Source organism: Motacilla alba, chromosome 1A, assembly GCF_015832195.1.
Source record: "Motacilla alba alba isolate MOTALB_02 chromosome 1A, Motacilla_alba_V1.0_pri, whole genome shotgun sequence".
Taxonomy (NCBI): domain Eukaryota; kingdom Metazoa; phylum Chordata; class Aves; order Passeriformes; family Motacillidae; genus Motacilla; species Motacilla alba.
Genome location: NC_052031.1, coordinates 49,828,037 through 49,851,918, shown reverse-complemented (window position 1 = coordinate 49,851,918; position 23,882 = coordinate 49,828,037). Strand labels below are relative to the sequence as shown.

Here is a 23,882-nt window from a genome sequence, read left to right as displayed (position 1 = left end):
GTGTAGCAAACAGTTTTCCAGGATTCTCCTGGTGGCTTTTCACAGGCTGCATAAAAGAGTCCCCAGCACACAGCCAGAGAGGCACTTGTTGAGACACTTGCTGCTGTGTGGCATTTTTGTGAATGTGCTTGGGTGTTTATGGGATGAAGTTGTGGTGTAGGATGGACTATGCCCCCACACGTGGCTTGCACATGTAGGAACCTGCAGCGTGTACTTGGGCATGAGTCCTCTGGGATTCCAGTGTGCAGCTGCAGAAGCACCTGTGCAGAATGATGTCCTGCTGCTGTGTACCAGCAAACCCTGTGAGCACATGTGCAGCTTGCAGGAACTGACACTGGAGTGGCTGCACCATGTTGTTGGAGGGGCTGTATGTGGCACCAGCAGCACGAGGAGTGTCTGATAGGTAGAAACTTGCTCACCACCTCTGTTTTCCTGCACTGGTTGTTCCTCTCCTTCCTTCTGCCCCATTCCCCTCTACCCCCTTCTCTCTCCCCTCTCTAATGATCTGACAGCACCGAAAGCTTTCTTGCAATTTTATTATGAACGACCGGGGTTTAGCTGGGTATTCTTCAATGCCTCACTGTCTTCTCCACCGTGATGCCAAACATGACACGAAAACATCCAGCAAGTTCAGACATACGGAGGGGGCTGGAGCCAGTATGGCTGAATGATCCTTGTTCCCTCAGAATGATTACAATCTCGTCCCATTTTTCCCACAAGAGGCCCCAAGGTAAAGGGAAGGGTGGCAGTGCTGACCTGTGTGCTGCCCCAACTGCTCCAGCTGTGCACGCCCATGGCCCTGGTGCACCACCCTTGCCTGGCATCTCTGCACACTCGCTCCTTGGTGATTGATGGTCTTGGTCTGCCAAGAGCTAGGGGGACACTTCATCCCCGCCAAGCACTGCCACCTGCCTCCAAAGGATGCTGTACATCAGTGAGGGGGTGCCCAGCCATGAGGGTTCCCCCTCTCTTGGAGGCCACATTCATGTGTCCTGAATGCCCATGTCCTCGCACGCAAAGTCCTTCTCTCTCGGTCCATTAGTTTGTTTCCATGGCCAGTGGCAGGCTCACGACTCTGAAAGCTGTATTAAAAGCCAGGTCAATACCAGCCCCTGCTTATTCCCCCAGGGGAAAATAAGTAAATAATGAAAGGAGGGAGTGACTTAATTTCCTGAACCAGCAAACTCTTGAATTTAGTGCTGAGAGAGGCACCCCAGTTCCCAAGTGGGTAGCATTGGAGCTCTGAGAAGAGGCAGCTCTGCCTCAGCACCAGCAGAACCAGGAGGGAGGGGGGGCCGCTCAAAATCCAGTGAATCTATCATCTCAGTGAAGGCTTTGAGGCAAACTGCTCTGGCAGATGGGCTCTGGAGCCAAGGATCAGCAGCAAGGTAGAGGCCGAGGTATTTAATGCCTTCTTTGCCTCAGTCTTTAGCAGTGAGACCTCAGTTGTCCTCAGGGTACTCAGTGCCCTGAGCTGGAAGACAGGGATGAGGAACACAGTGAAACCCCATAATGCAGGAGGGAATGCTCACTGACCTCCTATACCACTCAGACACTCCCAAGTCTGTGGGGCTGGATGGGATCCACCCAAGAACACTGAGAAAACTGGCAGAAGAGCTCACCAAGCCACTTTCCATCATTTATCAGCAGTCCTGGCTAGCCAGAGATGTCCCAGGTGACTGGAGGTTAGCCAGTGTGATACCCATCTACAAAAAGGGCTGGAAGGAGGATATGAGGAACTACAGGCCCGTCAACCTGACCTCAGTGCCAGGAAAGGTCATGGAGCATTTCACCTTGCCATCATACAGAACATGTGGCACAACCTGGGAACCAGGCCGAGACAGCATGGGTTGGGAAAAGTCAGGTCCTGCTTGACCAGCGTGATCTCCTTCTATGACAAAGTGACCTGCTTAGTGGGTGAGGGCAAGGCTATGGAAGATGTCTACCTGCACTTCAGTAAAGCCTTTGACACTGTCTCCCAAAGCATTTGTCCTGGAGAAATTGGCTGCCTGGAGAAATGGAATGGGTGCACTGTTCATTGGGCAGAAAACTGTCTCCATGGCTGGGCCCAGAGGGTGGTGGGGAATGGAATTATTCTGGAGAATGGAATTATTCCAGTGAATGGAGCAAACCCAGTCAGGACAGCTGTTCCCCCACAAAACCTACATCCTAAGATGAGAAATGACCATGTCCGGGCCTAGACACATCTTGTGAGTCTATTTGTGCTCTTTCTCAAATGCACTTCCATATAACCTCACTTCCTCTTTTCCCCTTCCTTCTTCACCATCTGCCCGCTGTGTCTGCTTCTTCCTCTCAGTCCTGCTATTTCTTTCCTTTGCCCTTCAGCTTCTTCCCCTCTTCCTTTCGCTTCTTGAACCAATTCCAAGTTGATATTGAGATGCTTTTTTCTGATTTGTAGATCAGGGATTAGGTGAGACATAACTTCTTCAGCTATTCCCCACCGCAGCACAGCTACTGGGTGCCCCAAAGCAGCTTCCTGAGCTCTCGTTTGTTTTTCTGTCTCCTATCATCTGCAGTTTTAAAGGGGTGATTCTGCTGCTCCTGAAGGGAAATGCTCATCATGTTTTCACCTCTTTTGTGAAATGACAACAAAGTGATATTACAAGTCTAGCTTTGGTTGATGTCCTCCCTCGTTCTCCCTTCACTTGCCTCTAGCACAAAGAGACACTTTGGGTTTTTTCATGGGGTTTTTGAATCTAGAGCAATGTCTTGCACATCTCTGCCTCTTCATATCTATATCTCTTCACATCTATATCTCTTCCTCATCTTCCCTAGGGAAAACTCTTGCTATCTCCAAACCAAACAGTACTGCTTGGCCCATCCTACTGGTACTTTGAATGCAGATTATTCCCTCCATTCCCTCCTTACACACATTTGTAAGACCTTCTCCCTGAGCAAATTCTCTGAGCCTCTTGTTATAAGTCTTTACCAGAGAGGCCCAGAACAAGATAGCCCTCATGGTGGAGCTTCCGGGGTCCAATGCCATACAAATAGCAAACACCAGCCCTAATAACCCTCATCAGTCTCTATACTGGGCTGCAGCCTTGGAATCTGTCTTTGCTTCCAAACCTTCCCTTGGGATATTAGACTTTATTAAAAATAAACAGTTACAAATTCTGTTTTACAGCTGATGGCATCAGGGAGAAGAATGGAGGAGGCAAAAGGAGCAAGTGGAGGGTCTGCTGTCCAGTCAGGTCACCTGTATGTCATCCCAGCTGTGCTGTGCCAGGGAGCAGTCTGAGTGTGGTAAGCACAGGGCCCTGCCTCCTCCACCAGTATCTTAGGAGAGGAGCAGGACATGTTTTTCAAGAGGGCTGGGAGAACTGGATCTGAGTCCATGGAGCTGAGTTGCTTCTGGAGGTGACAGACACCAAAAGCCAAGGAGAGTGCAGAGCAGCCTATGTAGAATGTCCTTGTCTCCTAGCTTGGCATTTGCCGAGGAAGAATATCGATTTCAGTTCTCCTTCTCTTTTATATACAGAATCGTGTGCAACAAGCAACAAACATGCAAGTAAACTCCTCCCTTGAGATCCTTCCCCACTCCCTCCAAGAGTGCCAAACTCTCCCTTCTGTCCTCATCTGGTCAGTGCTTACGTGTCGCTCCTCTCCCAGTGACGGCGATGACCCTTGACAGCCATGGGGCCTACCCATAGTGAGAGGTGACAGAAAGTCTGCTGTTGCCTCAGCAGCAGAAACGCTTGCTGTGGGTCCCAATCTGTCCACTGAAGGCAGGGACTCCTGTCACCTCTCCAGAGACAAGAAACCAGGCCTGCTGCCCTCCTGTCTCTGGGCAGGAAAGGGGTTCTAGCCCAAGCTGCACACCCAGAAAGAGCAGTGTATCCTCACTCCTCTCCCAGGCATTACGACCTCATGAGAAAGGGAGTATATCCGAGCAGCTCCAGGCCTTGGTGTATCTGGGGGCTGAGAGGCAATCATGGGAGGCATTATTTGGTGGTGAAGGGACTTATCCAGTGTATGGGTATGGAACATGGGAGACTGTGGGCAACGGGGAGGCTGGAGGAGTTAGATGGCTGACTCCCTGCGGTATGAGATTGTATCTAGAGGCAGAGTTGCCTGGAGCCGCTCCAGGTCCAGGTGGCTTCCAAAATCCATCATCTGAATGATACCTCCCTCCTCCTTGGTGTTTCCCCCTAATACCACATCCACTTCATCATCATCTTCATCTTCATCTTGACTGACAAGTGCCAGCTCATTCTCATAGCAGAAGGCACTGGGAGGTGGTGGAGAAGGTAAGATGGTCATCTTGCTTTCTTGCAGCTCCCGGGCTGAGCAGCAAGGTGTGCCAGCTACCTCGTATGTCTTGTGAAAGCGCGAGTAATCCACTTTGTAGTGGTTCTTCTCCTCAAACACAACTGGTTCAAAGCGATGACCCCAAAGGATTTCACTAGCAAGGTAAGAGCTTCGTGCCTGTGTGGTCATGGCTGTGGCTTCCACCATCCCCTCCAGAATAACCACAATCTCAAAATTCTCCGTCTCCAGCTCTTCCTTGCCAATCCCATAGAGGGGGCTCTCCTCATCAATCTCATGAACGATAATAATGGGTGAGACCAAAAATATACGATCAAGACCCACATCGTAGCCCACATTTAGGTCCCGCTGGTCCAGGGGGAGGTATTCCCCTTCCTCCGTCATGTAGGGCTTGATGAGCTGGGCTCGGACATGGGCCTCCACGATGTGACTCCTCCTCAGGTTGCCCACCCTCCACATGAGACACAGTTTGCCATCCCGCACGGAGATGACTGCATGATGGCTGAAGAGGAGGGTCTGGGCCCGCTTCTTGGGCCTTGCCATCTTGGCCATGATGGTGCCGATCATGAAGGAGTCAATCACGCAGCCCACGATGGACTGCACCACAACTGCCATGATAGCCAGCGGGCACTCCTCAGTCACGCAGCGGAAGCCGTACCCGATGGTTGTCTGTGTCTCCACTGAGAAAAGAAAAGCCCCCAGGAAGCTGTTCACGTGCATGATGCAGGGCTTGAGGAGAGAGGGACTACCTGCCACCGCCGGTGCATTGAGGTCGCCATGGAAGAAAGCGATGCACCAGAAGAGGAAGCCGAAGAAGAGCCAGGAGACCAGGAAGGCGGCGGAGAAGATCATCAGCATGTACCGCCAGCGAGTGTCCACACAGGTGGTGAAGATGTCGGCCATGTAGCGCTGAGATTTGTTGCTCAGGTTGGCAAAGTAAACGTTGCACTGGCCGTTCTTCTTCACGAAGCGGTTACGGTGCTTCCTCCGGGGAGCGTGGCCCTTCCCGTTCCGGCTGTGCCCGTTCATGCTGCCCAGCGTAGAGACCTTGTGTCCATCCTCTTCGGTTGAGACGATGCTGTACCTGGGAACAGAAGAAACAGGCACTTCCATGAGGAATATGTGAAGGGTAACAGCAACCACTGAGACAGCAAGGGCAGGAGATGTGGGTGGTTCACAGGGGAGCAGTACCACCCTGTTGGATCTTACAACACCACGTGTCAGTGATTATTGCACCACGGTGCCAACCTGACCAAACTGGTGGGCATCCGCTGCAATGTTTGCTGAGTGTTGCTGCCTGGAGGTTGCATCTAGCAAAGTCCTGACAGGGCAGCAAAGCAGCAGCAGCTTGTGGCTCTGGGGTACCTTCCAGCCTTTATGGTGAGGAAGGATACAAGACTTTGAAACCTGACAGCAGCTGGGACAGCCAGGAAGCCTGGGAGCAAGCACCCACAGCCTGACCACATTTTGGGCCTCATATAATACAAGGCTGGGAGTTTCTATTTTCTCCTTTGCTCTGCTCACTGATTTCATGGTGTGTGGTGACAATGTTTATACACTTCCTGCCTCAGGACAATTCTGTTGCCACAGCAACATGTGTGTCTTCCAGCATCCCTTATCCAGAGCCAAAGGTGTAATTTGGAAATCAACAGCCAAAGCAGTTTCCTTGGCAGTTTCCTTGGCAGAAGCTACACACACACTTTCTGGGAAACCTTTCCCCCTCTGCCTACTCTCCCTCGTGGTCGGCTCTGACACTGCCCCTCATGTGATCCCATGACACTTGCAGATACTCCTTAAAGATGTGATGGCAGACAGTGCTCTGGCCACCGAGGAAACCAAGAGAGTGCACTGAAGCACAAAGACTGCTCCGCCCTCATGCCTGACAAGCTGCAGCCTCACAGGACTCTGAGAGTCTCTTCCTCCCACCCCGTGGTGTTGACATGTCAGCTGGAGTCCTCCAGAATGGGCCTCCATCTCACGGCAAGGACAGCACTGGTGCCTGGACATGTAATTCCTGGGAACATGCAGCTTCTGCAGTGCTGCTGGAATCTGTAATTTCTGGTCCAGCACCATGCAGTGCTTTGCTTCTCCTCCATAGTATTCCTCCAAGCACTACCCTACATATGGCATGTTCTGGATTGGAGAAGGAGAGAGGAGTCATTCCTTGGAACAGGAAAGCCGCTGACAGGTAATTTGAGAAGAATATATCAAAATGCAGTTCTGAATTTAGGGTCTGAGGGGTCAGATGAGGAGGACCAGGTCACTCAGGGCAGCAGCAGGACTCGAGAGGAGGGTTACTCACCGATTGACTCGGACGCTGCCCATGGCTCGCTCTGTCATCAGGTGTCAGGGGGCCGTGGGAGCTGGCAGGGTGTGGGAACTCATGCAGCAGCACTCACGTGGGACTGGGCAGCTCCAGGTTTCACCTCTGGCGAGTTGGAACCTGCGCTGCCATTGCAATTGCTCCTGGGCACATGCCTGGCAGAGAAGGACAAAGCAAAACCCAGTCAGATCCCCCCTGGCAGCAGCCATCGCAGCCCAGAGCGGCGGGCACAGCTCCCAGCCGTGCTCAGGCTGCGCTGGGAGGTCTCCTTGGGGCACCTGCTGCAGCCTGGCTCGGGCAGGTGAGGAGCTGGTGGATGCAGACAGGGTGCACGGCCCGCAGAGCCCGCGCTCCCCAGAGCCTCCCGCCAGCAGAGGAGCAGGGCCTGCTCCTGTCACTGCTCTCCAGACCAAGGGCACAGCAGCTGAGCAGCTCACAGGGCCCCTGCCCTGAGCCATTATATTAATATCAGAGCTTACACCAGGGCGAGAGCTCAGCCAGGCTAAATACCTCTCACACAAGGACTAACAAAGCACAGGAATTCACAGCAGCTCACAGGGATCCCCGTCAGCCCAGCCTAACCCTGAGGGGATTTTTTTCCAGGGTGTGCAGAACACCCTGATTCAAATAAAAGAAGGAAAGCAATGGGTAGAGCACAAAAGAACTGGAGGAAAGGAAAGGCTCAGGGGTGGCCAAAGAGAAGCCAGTTAGAGGAAACAAACCTTGCGACATGCCCTGAGTACAGCATCCAAGGAGCAGCTCAGCAGCAGAGGTCTGGGAGGATGTCCGGCAGATGTCCCAACCCAGTCCTCCCAGAACAGAATGATGATGAAGCCAAAGACTCAAGAGCCAACCTATTCCACCTGCCCAGAGCTGCTGGGAAGTGAAATGCACTGAGGGGGTAATGACTCACAGATTAGGAAGGGCTTTGTACACCCATGCTAATCCTGCACTGTAACCTGTGGATTACAGCAGCCAGTGCTGAGTGTGGATGCAGACAGAGCCAGCGAGCCTACTCTCAGCCTCACCAATGAACAGCCACTGGTTGCCAGATATGGGAAAAAATACAAGGATTTTGGGATCAAATGTAGGGCTTAGAGCTGCTTGCAAATGGTTGTGCACAGACAGGAGAGACAAACAGCAAATGATGTTGCCTAGGATAGAAAAGCTGGTGAGAACCATCCTTGTCTCATCATCAGTGCCCCAGAATGGAGCTGCACGTGGCCAGGCGTTCCCACCAGCTTTCCCCAGTTAGGACCAGAGACTGGAATGCAGCAAGAAGGGAGCTCCAGACATCACCTCTGATGGGATGAAGACTGCTCGGTTACTGAGGCAGTTGAAGCTCTGCAGCAACACAAACATGGGTGTTCAGACCAAGGGTATTATGAGACCAGGAGAAGAAAACAACCTTGTCATCCACAACTCACCATACAGAGACAAAAGTGAACAGTTGCCCAAAAATCCCCATCAGGAAAAAGCATTTTTACACTGAACTCTGCCAGTTCCCACCAACTCACTGCCCTACAACATCATGAAGTTGGTTTGGCCAGGAATTTTTGCTGTGCAGATGGGTAAACCTATAACAGCCCCTGGGACTGGTAACCTGAGTAAATCAGAAAGGTTGATGTGATGAAGAGAGGTCACTTCATACCCACAGATGGTCCTGTTGGGATAAAAAGCTGACTAGAGCCATTGCATGTTGAGTGCAGACTGCAGGGTCCCACATGGCTTTGGGAGGTGGCAAAGGTGGGCAGTTTAGGTACAACCCTCTGTGCCAGCCCCAGCCAGGAGAGGAAAGGCATCCTCTTCAACTGGCATCATTCTCAGCCAGCCTGGATGTGCCAAGCTCATCCTTAGCCTGCACTGACCCCAATAACACAGGGAAGGCTCTGTCACAGCTCACTCGTATGAGTAATTCACAATTTCCTGAAAGTTTCTACAACCAACAACTCTCTTTCTCCAGCTGCAGAAATAGGTGCACCATTCCTAGAGATTTGGGATTTCTGGCCCAGACAGCAGCCAGCTACAAAAGAAAGGAAGGAGGACCTCAGGCGCTTTGTGAAACCGTGTGCAGCAACACCTGGATCTCTGCTCCTCACCTTTCCCCCCTTCCCAAGAAGGGGCAAAGGAAGCAGATGAAATACAAGGGCTTTGTTCATCTCCATTTCAAGCTGGTACAGCTATGGGATGGGATGAGCACACTGTGTAAGAGCACTGCATCCTGTGGTGCTGTGCTTCCTCTTGGCTCCCACATGGAAGCTCGTGTCAGCCGTGTGGCAGAGCCTCTTGCACAGAGTCCACCGTGGCTGGACCGTGCAGCTCAGAGCCTGGGCAGCCTTTGCTGCTGGCTCCACAGTGCCCGAACAGAGTATCAGCAGCTAAAGTCACATCACTACCTGCAATTGCTACTTAATCACAAGGAAAGTATTTCTACTAAGGATGAAGGCTACCAGCCTGAGCGCACACATTTGAGAGTGCGAAAGTAAACGCTTTTATTTGCAGTTAGTGGTTACAAGTGGGAGAACGATGGCCTTGGACTGTGCATGGATCCATGGAACTCACACAGAACTGCACTCACAGATCTTTCCCTGCTTAAAATCGGAGAATTTTTCTGGTGGATTCAAGGACCTCAGTAACAATGGGCAGCATTTCTGAGACAGGAACTGCCTGAGGGAGGCATCTTTGCCCATTATGAGCTTGTGGGGGTTTTGCCTGTTGAAGTCTAAGTTGTGCTTCACTGCTTTCAGGCCAGTCCATTCTCAGATTTTCATTCTCCAGCTTGCATCTCTCCAGCTGTCCTTGGAGAATAAAGATCTTCTGCTTCAGCCTCTCCACGTTTGTTTCGGCATTCAGAGCCCTCTGGGTTGTCAGCTGAAGATGACACTCAGTCTCCCGGACTAAGGACTGGAGCTCTTGGACTTCCCTCTCTCGCTCAGCCTGGTTGGTCTTCAGCCGATCCTGCAGGCTTGCCACCACACACGCCTGTCTCTTCAAGTTGTTCTGGAAGGTCTGAAACATTCTCTCGACCATGGCATTGTCCTTCCTGAGTGCAGCATTCTCACCCCCGAGCCTGTCATACTGTTCCCTGAGCGCATCGTATTCCTCCCTGAGCACAAAGTCCTCCCCCATGAGTACAGCCCTGTCCTTCTTGAGCTCTTTGAATGCCTGCCTGAGTGTAAAATTCTCCGCCGCGAGCACGACGTTTGCATTCCTGAGCATTCTGTTCTCTGACCTGAGGATGCTGTTCTCCTGCCACAGCGTGTCATAGGTTGGCTGCAGGCACAGGGACTCTCTGTCCTCACGGTCCTCGCTGTCCTCCTCACGCAGCATGTGGGGCTCCACTCCCGTGGTGCTCTCTGGGGGTCCCACATAATGGTCGCTGGCATGGGCCTGTGTGGCAGTGGCCTCTGTCCCCAGGTGCTGGCCTGAGCTGTGCTGGAAAGAGTCATGGAAGCCACTTGGTGCTGTACCGGCCTTTTGGAGGGCAGGCAACCTCTGATGCCCAGGAAGGTGGTGGGTCGGGCTGGGCTCCTCATCTCCAGCCAAGCTGTCAGACGTTCCCATGTCTTTGTAAAATGGTTCCTGAAACTCCCGATCTTCCTCCTCAAGCTCCAGCGCAGGCTTGGCCAACCCCACCTGTTTATCTTTCACCATGTAAGAGTCCCCAGGAGTTAGGAAAAATTTGGGTTCTCCCAGATCCTCTGTCTGATTTTCATCTGTGCTGTTGCTGCTCTTGCACAAGGGTGAAGGAACGTCAGAATGGGAGGAGTTCCCTGATTCTTCACCGTCATCATCATCACCATCATTGCCGTCATCACCTTGCAAGCCTTTAGGTTCTGGGTAGACCATCATCATTAGCCCAAAGATGCGGAATGGCTGCGACATTTTTCAGGATGCTCTCAGCTGCAGTAAGCAGGAGAATCCAAATTGTGTTCCTGGAGTGCAAGCCATGCAGGCTGTTGACACTGACAAGCAGTGTGCCACCTTCTGCAGCTTCAGCAATGCTTGTTGTGGCCACCAAAATCCCTCTGTTCAGAACACCAGGATGTTCAGGAGGGAGAGGAGAGCCACATACCTCTGCACCTTGGCTCTGAGGACACCTGGAACCACCAACATTCCAAGGTCTGTGATGTCATCAAGTTCCATGTGTGCTGAGTTGTCAGAAGCAGGGGAGGGGGAGGAAGCAAACAACTGCTGTCCTGATTCTGTCTAGGACTGCGTTAATTTTCTTCATAGTAGCCAGCATAGTGTTGGACTTAGTATGAGAATAATGCTGATAACACAGACTCGTCGAAGCTGTTGTTGAGTAGTGGCTTACTCCAAGACAAGAACTTTCTGTTGCTCATGTTCTGCCACTGAGGAGCTGCACAGGAATCCAGGAGGGAGCATGGCCAGAAGATCTGGTTCAAACTAGCCAAAGGGATATTCCATGCCACAGAACACCATGCCCAGAATATAACTGGGGGATATAACTGGAAGGGGCTGATGAATGCCTGGGGACGTGCTGGGCATCAGTCTTTGGGTGGTGAGTAATGAGGTTGTGCATCACTTGTTTCTATTGGGTCCTGTTATTGTCTCTCTCTGTACTTATTATTGCTATTACTGTTATTATTATTGTTGTTGTTGATAATAATATTAATATCATTAACATATTTATTATTGTTATATTTTGTTTCAATTATTAAATTGTTCTTATTTCAACCCACAAAGTTTTCCTTTTCTTTTTGATTCCCCTCCCCACTGTGGCTGGGGGCAGTGAGAGGGAGAGAGGGGCTGAGTGATGGTTAAGTTGCCTGCTGGGGTTAAACGACAACAGCTGCAAAAGGTGTTTTTGGCTGCATGAGGATAATCTGTCCTCCTGGTGTAGAGCTGACCCCAGCCTGGGGATGCTGCCAGTGAGCAGAGAGCAGCTCATGAAGCCACCTGAGACCTCCAGCATAAAGGAGGGACAGGGACAACCCAGCCCGGGCAGGCAGCATGGCTCAGAGGGGACAGCCCTGTCCCACAGAGTACGGAGACATCTCCACCAGCAAGGTCAAGCCACTGGCACTTGGTTGGGGCTCACCCTGGACAGGGGGGGAGACATCACCAGCACTTTGGCCACAGGCGTTGCTCTAAGCTGAGCGGCCAGTGGAGGGTCCACACTGTGGTGCCGCCAACCTGATTCATCCCTGCTGCCAGCTGGCACAGGGAAGTGTTAGTAATACTGAGTGCCACAAACTCAGAGCGGCACGAGCCAGGAGACGAACAAAAATAAACACGTTTCCCACTTCCACCCCAACACACCCCCACAGCGCGTGGTGCCACCATGGGAAGGACAGACAGGCAGGCAAGAAATGCCTAGGCTGGGGACTGCTGCCACATTGGGTCACTGTCCCTCCTCAGCAGCTGGTGGGCCAGGGCCACCACTGACATCCCTGCTGGCAAAATCGATGCCACCAGCTTGGCAAGGCCTGGGGGCTTACCAGCAGCCCAAACCCTATGTAAACATAGTCCAAATGGCTGTGAAAAGGTCCCATTGCAACTTGGAAACCTGAAACACAAATGTAATGGAAAGGGAAGGCTCAGAGGTGTCTCCAGCAGAAGGGGATTATATTCATATCCTGAACAGTCAGCTGCCTGTCATATGGACAAGGGGGAGGAAAGCCTAGGTGAGGACAGAGACATGAATCCAGAGAATGCCAGAGGGAGCTTGGAGCTTTCTCTGCCTCCTGAGACCCTCATGTGAAGGAGGAAGCTGCAGAGTCAGTGGCAATTCCTATGGAGTGGTATGAAACCAAGCTGGTGGGTGCAGCAAGGAGAGATGCTAGGCAGGAGGCTGCAGCCTGGACAGATGTCTCCCCATCCCTCTGCTGCCTGTCCTGGGTGTACATGAAAACCCATGTGTTTCATGGCCTGCAGAAGCTCCCCAGCACTTTTGAAAGCTGTTGCAGCCAGCATGGATGTCACAGCCGTTGCTTTGCGGCATTGAAACAGTCAGCCAGATGGGTCTCCAGGGGCCAGCAGCTGCCTCCAGCCCCAAAGCATGTGCTACCCTTCCCTCTTTCCCAATCCCTCCTGTGTCTTAGATTGAGCAATGCCAGGGACACCACCACAGTGCTGCAGTCATCTCCTCCTTCCCGTGTGACACCGTGCTCCAGCAGCACAAGCCATCACACCAGCCCACGCTGCCACCCCAGTTCTGCTCTGGCCCTGAGCAGGCACGTGGGGCCGCGCCGCTGCTGTCCCTTTCCAAGGGATCTGCAGGATAATAAGGTCAAGGTGCTTGGTGCCAGGGCAATACCTCCATTGCTCCATCCCCTGTACACCGTGCAGTGCCTCACACATCCCAGTCTTTCTCCAGCCCCTGCCAGAGTAGATCATATATTGTCAATCCTTCCTTAAATTTGCAATGGAAGAGTCTCATGAAACAGAACAGAAAAGTCCACGCTAAAGCACTCCCCCACTTCTCTTTTTATAACAACCATATCTGGTGCTCTGGGACATACACTGTGAGCGACAACGATGGAAAAATCCCAGGGTATTTTTACACTCTTAGTCTTTGCTTTATCTGGAGTTGTCTGGCAAATGCTTCTCTCCTGTCTGTGGTCAATACCGCAGCCGCTGGTTGCGCTCCGCTTTGTGCCTTTGTCCCTGTTACTGGCTGCACAGCACCGGCTGGCTTGGGATCAGCGTCCCCAGCCCCGGCCTGCCAGCTCGGCACAGTGACAGCACGGCAGACAAACTTCTGGCCTCTTCGGGAGTCAGGGCGGAAACACCCGCAGCTGAGGAGGGACCTCTCTGCCTTTTTGCAGAGCCTTGCAGACCCGCAGCATTCACTGCGTCCTCTCCATCCTTTTGTAACTCCATCTCTTCTCCTGTTCCTCACGAATATTCCCAGGGTTCATGCTGGGGCTCACAGGGCAGCTCTGTGCCATGGGTGGCTGTCCTGGCACAAGAGCCAGCGGCCGAGCTGTCGCTGCTCCGTGCCGGCAGGGCAGGCTGCCAGGTGCTGTATGGGCACACGCGAAGGCACAGTCACCGTGCAGGAGAGTTTTACCATATTAAAAAGGCAACTGACATATGGAAGGTGAGGGGAGGAAGCTGTAATCAACTCTATACCATTTTTATATACACACTTCTGCCTTTTCGTTCAATAATTATAAATAGATCAGGTGCCAACAGTCCCCATCTGCCCCTCGAGGCATGATCCGCTGACCAGTTTCCCTCTCCAAAAGAGGATTTTATTCATGTGCCTCTGCCCGGTTTATATTTTGGAGTGAGAAGGGGGATATTTTTTCCCCCTGTGAAGCTCTGGAGCCTGAGGATGGGTAATATGAAAACAAAACAAAATGATTTGAAGTTAAACCATCTCAGTGTGTGACTCAGAGCTATTCATAGCTCCCTGAAGCCAGCTGCAGCAACGGAGCCAGAAGGATTCTGCCCGTATTATTATTCCAATTACCATCTGAATTAAAAGTTTGAGCAGTGATCAGCCCACATGCTGATGGGAGGGGGAGAGAAGAAAGCGAAGAGAGAAGGAGAGAAAGAGTGAGAGGGAGAAAAAACAGATAAAAATGGGAACCACATAAAGGTCCCCAGGATGACAAAGTCAGGAAGAGGCACAGAAAGGTGACAGCATCACCTCCCGCCCGCTCCCACACCGCCCCAGCGATCCCTGCTGCGGCTGCACCGTCCAGACAATGGCGCTGCGAGAACAGCTGCCTACTCCCCAGGATCTCAGACTAGGTGGGGGATACCCCGTGGTGGGGTTGGTGGGACTGGCATCGGCATTCACCCACTCCTCTCTGGCCAAAATGGGGCTGGGGGTACACGATACAGGGGCTGGGGGCTGGACTGAGCAGGATTGTAAGGAGAGGATGCTGCTGGAGCGGCAGCTGGGGAGAAGCCCCTGCTTTTTCTTGCTGAGTGAGGAAGGTGGGTGTTATTCTCTGCAGCTGGCACCACAGGAAAAATTAAATGCTCAGAAGGTCCCTGGCCTTCCCTGGGTGGTGTTCTTGGCCAAAAAGGAACCGAGCTTTTGTAGCAGCCAGGGTGCAGACTGCAGCCCACCTGCTCCCAAGGAAACACAGGGGCTGACATTCCCCCAACACCCTGCTGCCAAAACTAGACCCCAAAGGGTTGGTGCAAAACCTGCAAGAGCTGAAAAACTGAAGGCGGTGTCCCTGAGGTCCTCACATCCCAGGCAGATGCAGTGCACTCAGGACTTCAGCTTCCCAGCACAACTGCACAGTGCAAAGGGTGTCTTCACTAATCTCCGCATCCCTGGAACTCCCTTCACTGGGCGTCCTGCCCTGTGGGAGCCCTGATGTAAGGCCATTCCCAGCAGCATCCCTTCAGCATCTCTTCAGCACAAAGTGCCTGGCCATGTGAGATGTCTTGATGGCTTTTGGATAGTCAGGGGACAAGGATAATTATCAGTGTGCAGGAAAAGGGGGTAAGAGTGGCTTACATCATCTGCCTGCCTGCTGTAGTTGTGGTCTTGGCAGGGATGGACTGCTGGTGACTCTGCCAAGCACCCAGCAAGGCAGGTGCCTGCAAATAGTTTATGAATGATGATAACAACAGTGACAGCAGCAAGGGCGAGCAATAACCAGGGCAAAGCCTGCTCTGCACCAAGCCCCCGAACGAGAGAGGCTGCAGCCGCTTCTCCGCACCCAGCTGCTGCACGACAGCTGAGTTCCCAGCCTGGCCTGGCTGCTGAGCACTTACCCATCAGTGACAGGGAAAAATCTCCCTTCACCCCCCTTGTCGCTAGGCTAACAGGGAGCTGGGCAGAGCCACGAGCCTCCTGAAAGGGCCCCAGCTACTCCCCTTTCAGCCGTGCCTGCTAGGCGCCAGAAACAGAGCAGAGGGAGCATCCCAGGTAAGCAGAAAATCGCATTCCCGCAAGGAGCGGATCAAGTATTTCACTACAGGTTTGCTGACTTGTATTCCTGCCGCTCGAATACAAGCGGCAGGAATACAAGTCAGGTTTAACAAGCGCACCTGGAAGGTGGCAAGCCTAAGCGCTGCCCAGCTCCCGCAGTACGGAGGACAGCTGCCGCTGCTTCCCCTACCCCCCAGCTCTCCCACAGCGAGGGGCTGCCATCGCGGGCAGGGTCGGCCCGGGGGAGAGCAGTGCGAAGCGGGACACGGCAGCTGCATCCGCACGCTGCCAGGACTGCCACATCCCCCCCGCCGTCACTACGGGTTCCTGTCATACCCCTGCTTCTCCGGGCTGCGACAGTCGCTCCCGCTGGGATCCTGCCTGCTCACCTGCCCGTCGCCTGCTGGCGCTCGGTGCTGCCCGCAACTTCTGCCTGCTCACCTCCGCCCAGACACGAGGCTGTTTCTTGGTGCTGGGAACAACGGGCACAGGAGAGGAGAGGAGTTCTGGGGCCGCTGTGTCTGGTCCCGTAGCAGGCACCGCCTCTTCACAACGCCATCGAGCTTTCAGAGGGGTGAAGCGCCTGCCTGCCCAGCCTCTGGGACCCCCGCTGCCCTCCAGCCCCCGCACTCACCGCGCTGCTGGCGGGGCCGATCTACACAGCTCTCCCGGGGCTCTACCCTCCTCTCGAGCAGAGCCACTTTCGACATCCACCTGCTCTAAGACTCCTTTCAGCTGGTCAGTCTGCGCGGGTGCTTTAGCAGGCTGCTAGCAGAAAGGGAGCTGGAGAGAGAAGAGGGGAGAGCCAAGCTGGAGGCAGGGGAAAGGAGAGAGCAGGCAGCAGAGAGGCAGCTGGGACAAGGCCAGCAGCTCTTTGTACCAATGCTGGTACCGCTTGCCAGGGAGGGAAGGAGGTGGGGAGATGTGTCAGGGTCGTTTCTCTGAGCCTTTTGCAAGGGACAGAATGGGGGATGCTGCTTCCCTCATTATGGCTTCTTCTGAAGTGTTTCAAGAGAAATGTTGCCATAGAAATAAAGCAGCCGTCCAGATTGTGAGGGGCAGACCCACTGCCATGGTGGCAGGGGCGTGGGCAGAGTGGCGGCAGGAGCCCCTGGCTGGCAGCGTGGGGAGGTGCCGGGCTGGAGAGTGCCTTGTTCTCTACCCTCCAGTCTCTGATTTCCAGTGAGAGCAGCAGTGGGGCTGCTATGCCAGCATGGCTGGTGCCAGGAGATGGTGGGAATCTCCGCCCCAGATAAACCAGTAGTGAATGCCAGAACTGTCCCTGAAGCAAGCTGCCTGCTGCCAGGCTCCCAGGAGGACAGGCATGGAGGTGCATGGATCTCTGGGGCCACGGGAACAGGGTTACATTGCAGCCACCTCTCATCCCTCAGCAGCCGGTGCCACGGCACCACCTTCCCTGCTGCAGAATGAGCCTCAGAGATCTGAGGGCGAGAACCAGCTCAAAGGCAGCCCTTGCCTGTCCCAAGCTCCCCACTGCCAGAGAATCAGCATCTCTCCCAAGGAGGGGCTCCAATCCCAATCATCACCATTGAAACCGCCTTGTCTGGCGAGGAAAACCTGTGCCGGTGCCTCTGGGGGTTCCCTGCGAGGCCTCTCCGCCCCGGTAAGGGGCACAGGAGCAGGGACGTCAAGGAGCAGGAATTTAGCCTGACTCAGTTTCGCAGCGTTGCGAGGCAAGCGCAGACGGCTTCACTCAGCCCGTGCCATTCACAGAAAAGCGAGCACCAGCAGGAGGCTGGGAGCCGCGTGGATGAGTAAGGGATCGATTGCTGAGACGCCAGCATCCGTCTATCGATCCCTGGCCGTGCTGCCGGGTTAAGCCAGCCCAGTGCAATAATGGGGCGAGACAGCGGGGCTTGCTGAGGGCACAGGGCCATCAACTGCTCCGCTCTGCGTCCGCACTGATGTCAGCGCACGGCGGGCACAGGTATCCATCGCCGTGCCCTCCTCCCCCTTGCTGGCACCCTCCTGGCACTGACACCACCCCAGGGATGCAGCTGCTTCCCGGGCGTGGCCGATGGCTGAGCTTGGGGTGGCCGAGAGGCTGGAGGGGCCAGTGGGGATCGGTCCTGCCAAGAAACTCCATCCCTCCCCAGCCACCTCCTGGCTTTCCGGTTCTCTTTGCAAACCGTGGCAGGGGGCTGCAAGGGACAAGGACCACTGCCAGCACCACACGTCGGTGCACTTGATCTTAGCACCCAAACAGGGAGAGATGGAAGAATGAAAAAGGTGGTGGAGAGGGAACCCGCTTCCCTCCAGATCAACCCTCTACAGCTTATCCTCTCTGTGGCCATCCTCACCGTTTGTCTCTCCCCAACACTCCCTGTCCCCAGCAGATTCACGCTTCCCCCTAAGGCACATATTTGCCCTGCATTGGTTATTATTTTCAGTGGCTGCAAACAGGAGCAGCCACACACTGCCGGGGTGTCTCTGTGAATGCCACTTCTGATGGTGAATGGAGAAGGGGCACGTTCCCATGTCTCTGCCAAGATGTGTTCCCCATGCACCTGCCTGATCCCTCCCAGGCTCTGGGTAACCCCAAGCCCTGGGCTCACCTCCACACCTCCCACCTCCTGTGGATGGCTCCTCCCGAGAAGCCAAGGAGGGCACAGAGCAGGGCTTGAAGGTAGCCTTGGAGCTACGTCACCTCTGCCACGCGTTCCCGCGTGCACTGCCACTGTCTGCCCTTCACAGCACACCCCCAAGGGGAGGAAGGGGAGAAGGGAGAGGCCCCAGAGCTGCTGTTTGCTGTGCCATGGATGGAGTCAGAGCTGGACAGCAGGGATAGGAAACTCCAGGCTCTTGCCAGAAGGATTTGGATGACTTCAGGTTATTTGCCCAGGAGGGAGGGCTGTGGGGGCTGAAGGGCCAGGGATGTCCGAGGTGATCTGCCTGCACCATGCAAACCTGCCTGCCTGCTCCTGCCCCAGTGGGGAAGCCGACCTTGTGAACAGGGAGCAAAGACGGAGTTTCTCCGGTAGTTTGCTCATGGTTTCCTCCTGAGCTCCTTCACCCGAAGCCACTATCCAGAAGACCCTTTGCACCGTGCCTGTCTGGGGGGGGGTTGGACCACCACCGGCAGGATCAGCCATGCTGGGGACTAGGAGAGGTGGAAGGCAAGGGAGAGGGGGGCAGATCTGGAGCCCGAAAAGCTCCACAGGCAGCGGGAGAGCAAACACATCCACTCCAGCCCCATTTGCACCTGAGAGCTTGGAGTGCAGGCCTCCAGCTGCCTTCTTCTGTGTGAACTGGCCAGGGCCAGCACAGAGAAGAATCTGTAGAGCAGGAGAAGAAAAAGGTGACCAAGACCCAGCCCAGGGCTAGGAGACACTAAGAAAACACGGGCAACTGAAAAAATGAAGAAGTTACCTGCAAAGAGACCGAAGTCAGGGTGACAAGGGGGCGGGGTGGGAAGTTTGGGGAGGTCTAGAGGCAGGAGTCCACCCCTGCCCCTCGGCCCGCGGCCGCCCCGGTAGCTGTGTGTGCATACGCCATGCACACAAGGCAACTTTATTATTCACTGGCACGCTCACACGAAGCCACGCATCTCTCCCCAAGTTATATTTATAGCTGTTCCTCAGAGCGACGCAAATGAAACAATACATTATTTTCCTAAGGGAGAGAAAAACCCTTCCCGCTCTCATGCCGGTGAGGAGAGCAGCGCGCCCCGGCACCGCCTCTTACCCGGGTCCTGCCGAGGGCTGCCGCCGGCTGCAGCCGTGCCGAGCCAGCATCAGAGGAAGGGGAAAGCGGCCGCTCTCTCCATCTCACCATGAAATGTCTCAGCCGGACCGGAGGAATCAGGGAAGCCTCTCTGCAGTCCTCGCTCGCCTCCAGCCTAGGTTTATTTTTTTCCCCTCCGAAGAGCTACTTCTCCGCTGCGACCCGCTCCTCTCCTAACTCTGCCCTGCCCACGCCAGCGCTCTCCTTCTGCCTCTGCCTCTCAGAATTTTTTTGCTCCCAGGAGCGTCCATCCCACGGAGTGCTGATGTGCCTTCGTGGCTCAGCGACGGGTTTAGGTCTCCCCCTCCTGCCTGGCTCCCTCCTTCTCTGGCATTATTTGCCCGTGCCCCTTGCTGCCCCCCTGCTCTAGTCCCCAGATCCCCCCTCTCCCTGACACTCTTCCTCCCTTTGCGCTCTGCTCCCTTTCCCTGGCTGCCTCTCCCCCTCGCTGATTGCTATGCAGTCTGTAGCTGAGAAGTCAGTAACTCTGTGGTAGGATCCAACAGCTTTCCGCTACTTTAGCCCATCCTCGCATGTGAGCTCAGAGCTGCGGAGCCGCCATGGGGGAGACGGAGCGACCATCGGCAGCGGGGAAAGGGATGGTGGGGCCACCAGGTGCCCCCAGGGAGGTGAATCCTCCTCCTGGGCTGCTGCACAGAGATTAAATAACTACCGTCAGAGGGTTTTTTCCCACCTGGATTTGGGGTGCTGGGCTGACACCTCGCCCTGAGGAAGGACCAGGCTCTCCCAGCTGATGCAGAGTGTTTGCTGTGGGGAATTGCCTCCCCACTCTACAGAGCAGGGGATTTCCTGCCGGGATGGGTGATGCTGGGACGGGAGCTGGACACGGAGGCACCAGCCCTCGGGGCTCCAGGATAGTGCACAGCCATCCCGGGAAACCTGTCTGAGAAACCTCTCTTGGGTCTCCATGGCCAGCAGCATCTGAGAGGCTCTAAGAAGGTGACGAGGAGAGAACGCAGGGGACTGTGCTGCAGCAAAGACAGAGGCTGAAGAGGCCCCAGCCTGCACAGGCAGTGGCTGTGGGCACAGGGTCCTGGGGACAGCCCTGCTCCAGGACAGCGTTTTTGACAACATGGTTTCCGTCTTTGTGTCTCATATGCTGTCCCCAGTGTTAAGGCCTGTGCTGAAAAGTAAAAAAAATATTTAAAAAACATATTTTGGAATCTCCTGTGGGCCCCAGTCCTGCAAGGACCATGACCCTCCCTCCCAAAATCCTCCCAAGATGTGGCACAGGGGATGACCCCTGCACAACATGCTGTGCAGCCTGCTGTGCCCCGCCAGTAGCAGTGAACACTGCTGTGGTGAGCACAGCCTGCTCCCACCTGGCAGAGCCACAGCCGGGGCAGCAGAGGTGCTGGGGTGAGGTTAGTAGCTCCTTGCAGATGAGCAACTGCAAACCAGGAGCACATCAGCCTCCTGAATGGGTCAGTTCACCCCAGTGCACCCATGGCTGCTCCCTACAGCTCCTGGGGGGCTGCTGCACCTGGATGGAGCAGGGCCAGCCTGTCCATCCCCTCTGCAGCCATCCCTATGAGGACCTCGTTCAGGTTCAGAGGGGTACTTACTTTCCCAAAAGCTCTGTTTCTAGGGCCTGTTGTGGGGCTGCTTCCCAAGAGCTACTGAGCAGTATCTGCCCAGCTGCTCTTTGGCAGAGTGAACCATCCCTCTGGCACCACAACAGGCCTTTCCTCTTCATGTGGTGAGGGATAAAGATGGGGCTGAGACGCCTTGCTCCTTCCCACAGCGGGCAAAGCCATCAAGTGCCCTGTGGCCACCTCAGCTTCAGGTTGGGTTTCGCCCTCTCTGCCTTTTGCTGCTCATTACTGGCTCCCTGCAAGGCCTCGCCACATTTCCCTCTGCTTTTGTGGCAGGAGGATGGATAGCTGCACCTCGTGCATGGCGTGGCAGCCCGGCACCGCCAAGAGACAGGTGGCACTTCCAGAGCCAGCGAGAGGGGCATGGGGACACCACATTAAGGATGTGACCGGCCCCTTGCTGTCCCTGTGCCCCCCAAGTGCCGTGCCCTGACCGCCCCATGGCCGCCGGCCCCAGCAGCGGGGTGGCTCACACTCGCCACCCCCGCCCGTCTCCACCAGCACCGTCTTTAATAAGAAGTGTGGAATATTTTAGCACCTATGTAAAAGCCACCACAGACGGTGGTGGCAGCCGTTGCCAGGGAGACGCTCCCAAAAATAGCCCCACTCCGCCAACCTTTCCCAGTGCCGCTGTGGGGATTGAGGGAGGTAGAGGGATGGAGGGATGGAAGGGTGGAACGAGGGATGGATGAAGGGATGGATGAAAGGAGGGAAAGAGAGTCATAGAGATGGACAGAGGAATCTTTGGAGGGATGAATGGAGAGAGGAGGAGTGAAGGGTGGTTGAAAAGATGGAGGGAAGAATGGATAGAGAGAGAGAAGGGAGAGAGGGATGGCTGGAGATGGATGGAGAGATGGGTGCAGAGGAAAGCAAGAGCTCCTGGGAAGGTGAGCAAACGCTGCCTGCCCCTTCTCCTGCCTGGGCATGAAGAGAAGAGCTACCTCAATGCCAGCAGCCTCTGCTTGGACACCCGTGGTCCCGCACTCCTGTGATACCAGCTAAGCCAGCACAAACCCTCAAGCCCTCTCTGCACAGAGCAGGTCTGACTTTGGGAGTTTAAACCAGAGAACTAAGTTTTGGGCTCCTTAGCACTGCCATGCTCCCTCTGTGATCTTCTACCAACCATCTCATCTCTGTCCCCAGTGTTCCAGAGCTGCCCAGCCAGCTTGACCTGGTCATGGAGGCAGAGATGGTGAGACACAGAGATGACCCACGGTGCTCAACCCCACCGTGCCCCCCAGCGCCTCTGGGAATGCAGAATCACTTCCCTCTCTTAGACAAATCCCTGAGGCTGCCCACTCTCCCAGGAGGTCTGGATGCAGCCTCAGCTACATCCTGCAGCTGAAATGGAGGGAGACACCCGGAGCACCACCAGGGGCAAAAGCAGAGAAGCCCTCCTGATAGAAGGAAACAAATGTTTGGTTAGGAAATGCCCTTTTGTCCCCCTTCTCATCCCTTAGCCATCACCTGACAGGCAGAGGTGGAGAAGGGCCCTGGATGAAGCTGCTGCTGCCTGGTCCAGGGGCTCTGCAGGAGGAGCCTTCCAGACTCCTGGAAGGCTTCCTTTCCCTCAGCTGAGGCAGAGAGGGAAACCCCAAAAATAGAACTAAAGGAGGAGAGGTTGGGGGGGGGGGGGGGAGGGAAATAAACCAAACAACCCCAAAATCTCATTTTTAATATCAAATCCCAGCTCACTTGCCTCCTTGTCACCCTGGCGACATTCCTTGTGGTCACCATGGAAACGGGAGGCATGGAGAGAGCATCACCATGCGGGGTGGTGGCAGCACCCGGCATTATTTTGGGAGGCAGGGAGACACCCGGCGCAAGGCGCTTTGCATTGTGGCAGGGCGGGAGGAGGGAAGGTTTATTTTTACTTGGTCCCACTCCATGTGCCAATTTTTACTTCTGTAAGAGCCTGGGTGTCCCTTGCCCTGCAGCAGCTTTCCTGTGGCCCTCATGAGCCACACAGGGATGGTGTTCCACGGGGACAGCCCAGCCCTACCACTCTGTTCCAGCTGGGTGAACTTGACTGGGCTGCTCCCATGAAGTCCCCGTAATGGTCACCCCAGCTGGTGGTTCCTGGTGCCAGAGTGGGACATAATGCTGGGAGTTGGGCCCATCAGTTCTTCTTGGGAAGGTGCAAGATGAGGAGAATAAACCTTTGCCACCCCTCTGCAGGGAGCTTCTTCCCGTGGCTGGGACAAGAAGCTGCAAAGAGGAGTACAGGGACAAGACAAAGACGAGGGCTCTCTGGCATTGCACACCGGCGATTGGAAGGGGATCTCTTGGAAGAGAGGACCCCAAATCTGTTCCTTCCCCCCAACTTTACATCCCTGCTCCATGGATGGAGCCCACCTGCAAAAGGACCTGCAGGGCCACAAGGGCTGGGGCTTGGCTTTCACCAGCACCCACTTGGCCTTGCAAAGCTCTGCTGAAATCCCAGGCAGCTCCACTCTGATGTCTGGAAACCCAATTCAAGCAGTCCCTGCCCTTTGCCAATCTTGTCCTTTGATGTAGCCCACCCTTGTCCAACCGCAGCAACCCCTGCCTCAGTGCTCTGGCTGGGAACAGGCAGGGGTGTCTCCAGTTTTGTGGGGCTGAGCAGGTGTTTTCCTGGCCTGTGAATCCATCTGGAAAAGCCCTGTGATGCAGGTGCTGAAGCGTCAGAGAGGGAAAACACAACCGCCAACCTAATGGGCAGGGAGGAAATGTATGCAAATATATTCAGCAAGGGAGCGGTGATGCTAATAGGCTTGTTAATCCTCTCGGAAAGCACCAGGAATAATACTTTTACACCTTGGTTGTTAAGGATGTTACTCCAAGCAAGCCCATAAGGACAGGGAGAGATGCGTAGGGGATGGCCACAGGTCGTGGCTGGGGACAGGGAGGGCAGCAGCCAGCGACAACTTTGGGACAGGAGCAGGCAGGATCACATAATCCAAGAGTAACCAAATTAGACCCATGGCCCGATGTGATTTGCTCAGGGACAAGGAGACAAATTACAACTTCCATTAGGTTGTACTAGAGCAACTTTAAAGTA

At 54.6% G+C, this 23,882-nt stretch overlaps 2 protein-coding genes across 4 annotated transcripts; both read right to left on the bottom strand.

Moving 5' to 3' along the window:
* Positions 1 to 516: 516 nt before the first annotated feature.
* Positions 517 to 21,456, bottom strand: KCNJ4 (potassium inwardly rectifying channel subfamily J member 4). 3 transcript variants are annotated; one of them, XM_038155206.1, is made up of 3 exons: positions 19,188 to 21,456; positions 6,593 to 6,768; positions 517 to 5,374 (listed from the first exon to the last, which is right to left on the bottom strand). In XM_038155206.1, exons 2-3 carry the CDS (start codon positions 6,628 to 6,630, stop codon positions 4,045 to 4,047), a joined length of 1,368 nt encoding a protein of 455 aa, XP_038011134.1. In that variant the 5' UTR covers positions 6,631 to 6,768; positions 19,188 to 21,456; the 3' UTR covers positions 517 to 4,044. The 3 variants fall into 3 exon arrangements, with proteins under 3 accessions (XP_038011134.1, XP_038011136.1, XP_038011135.1); XM_038155208.1 differs by having other exon boundaries at positions 19,275 to 21,456; XM_038155207.1 differs by lacking the exon at positions 19,188 to 21,456 and adding an exon at positions 7,336 to 7,548.
* LOC119708621 lies at positions 8,978 to 11,489 on the bottom strand. The gene is given in 2 exon segments (XM_038155209.1): positions 8,978 to 9,354; positions 9,356 to 11,489. Coding segments are annotated over 2 exon segments (1,326 nt in total). The 5' UTR covers positions 10,499 to 11,489; the 3' UTR covers positions 8,978 to 9,171.
* Positions 21,457 to 23,882: the final 2,426 nt, after the last annotated feature.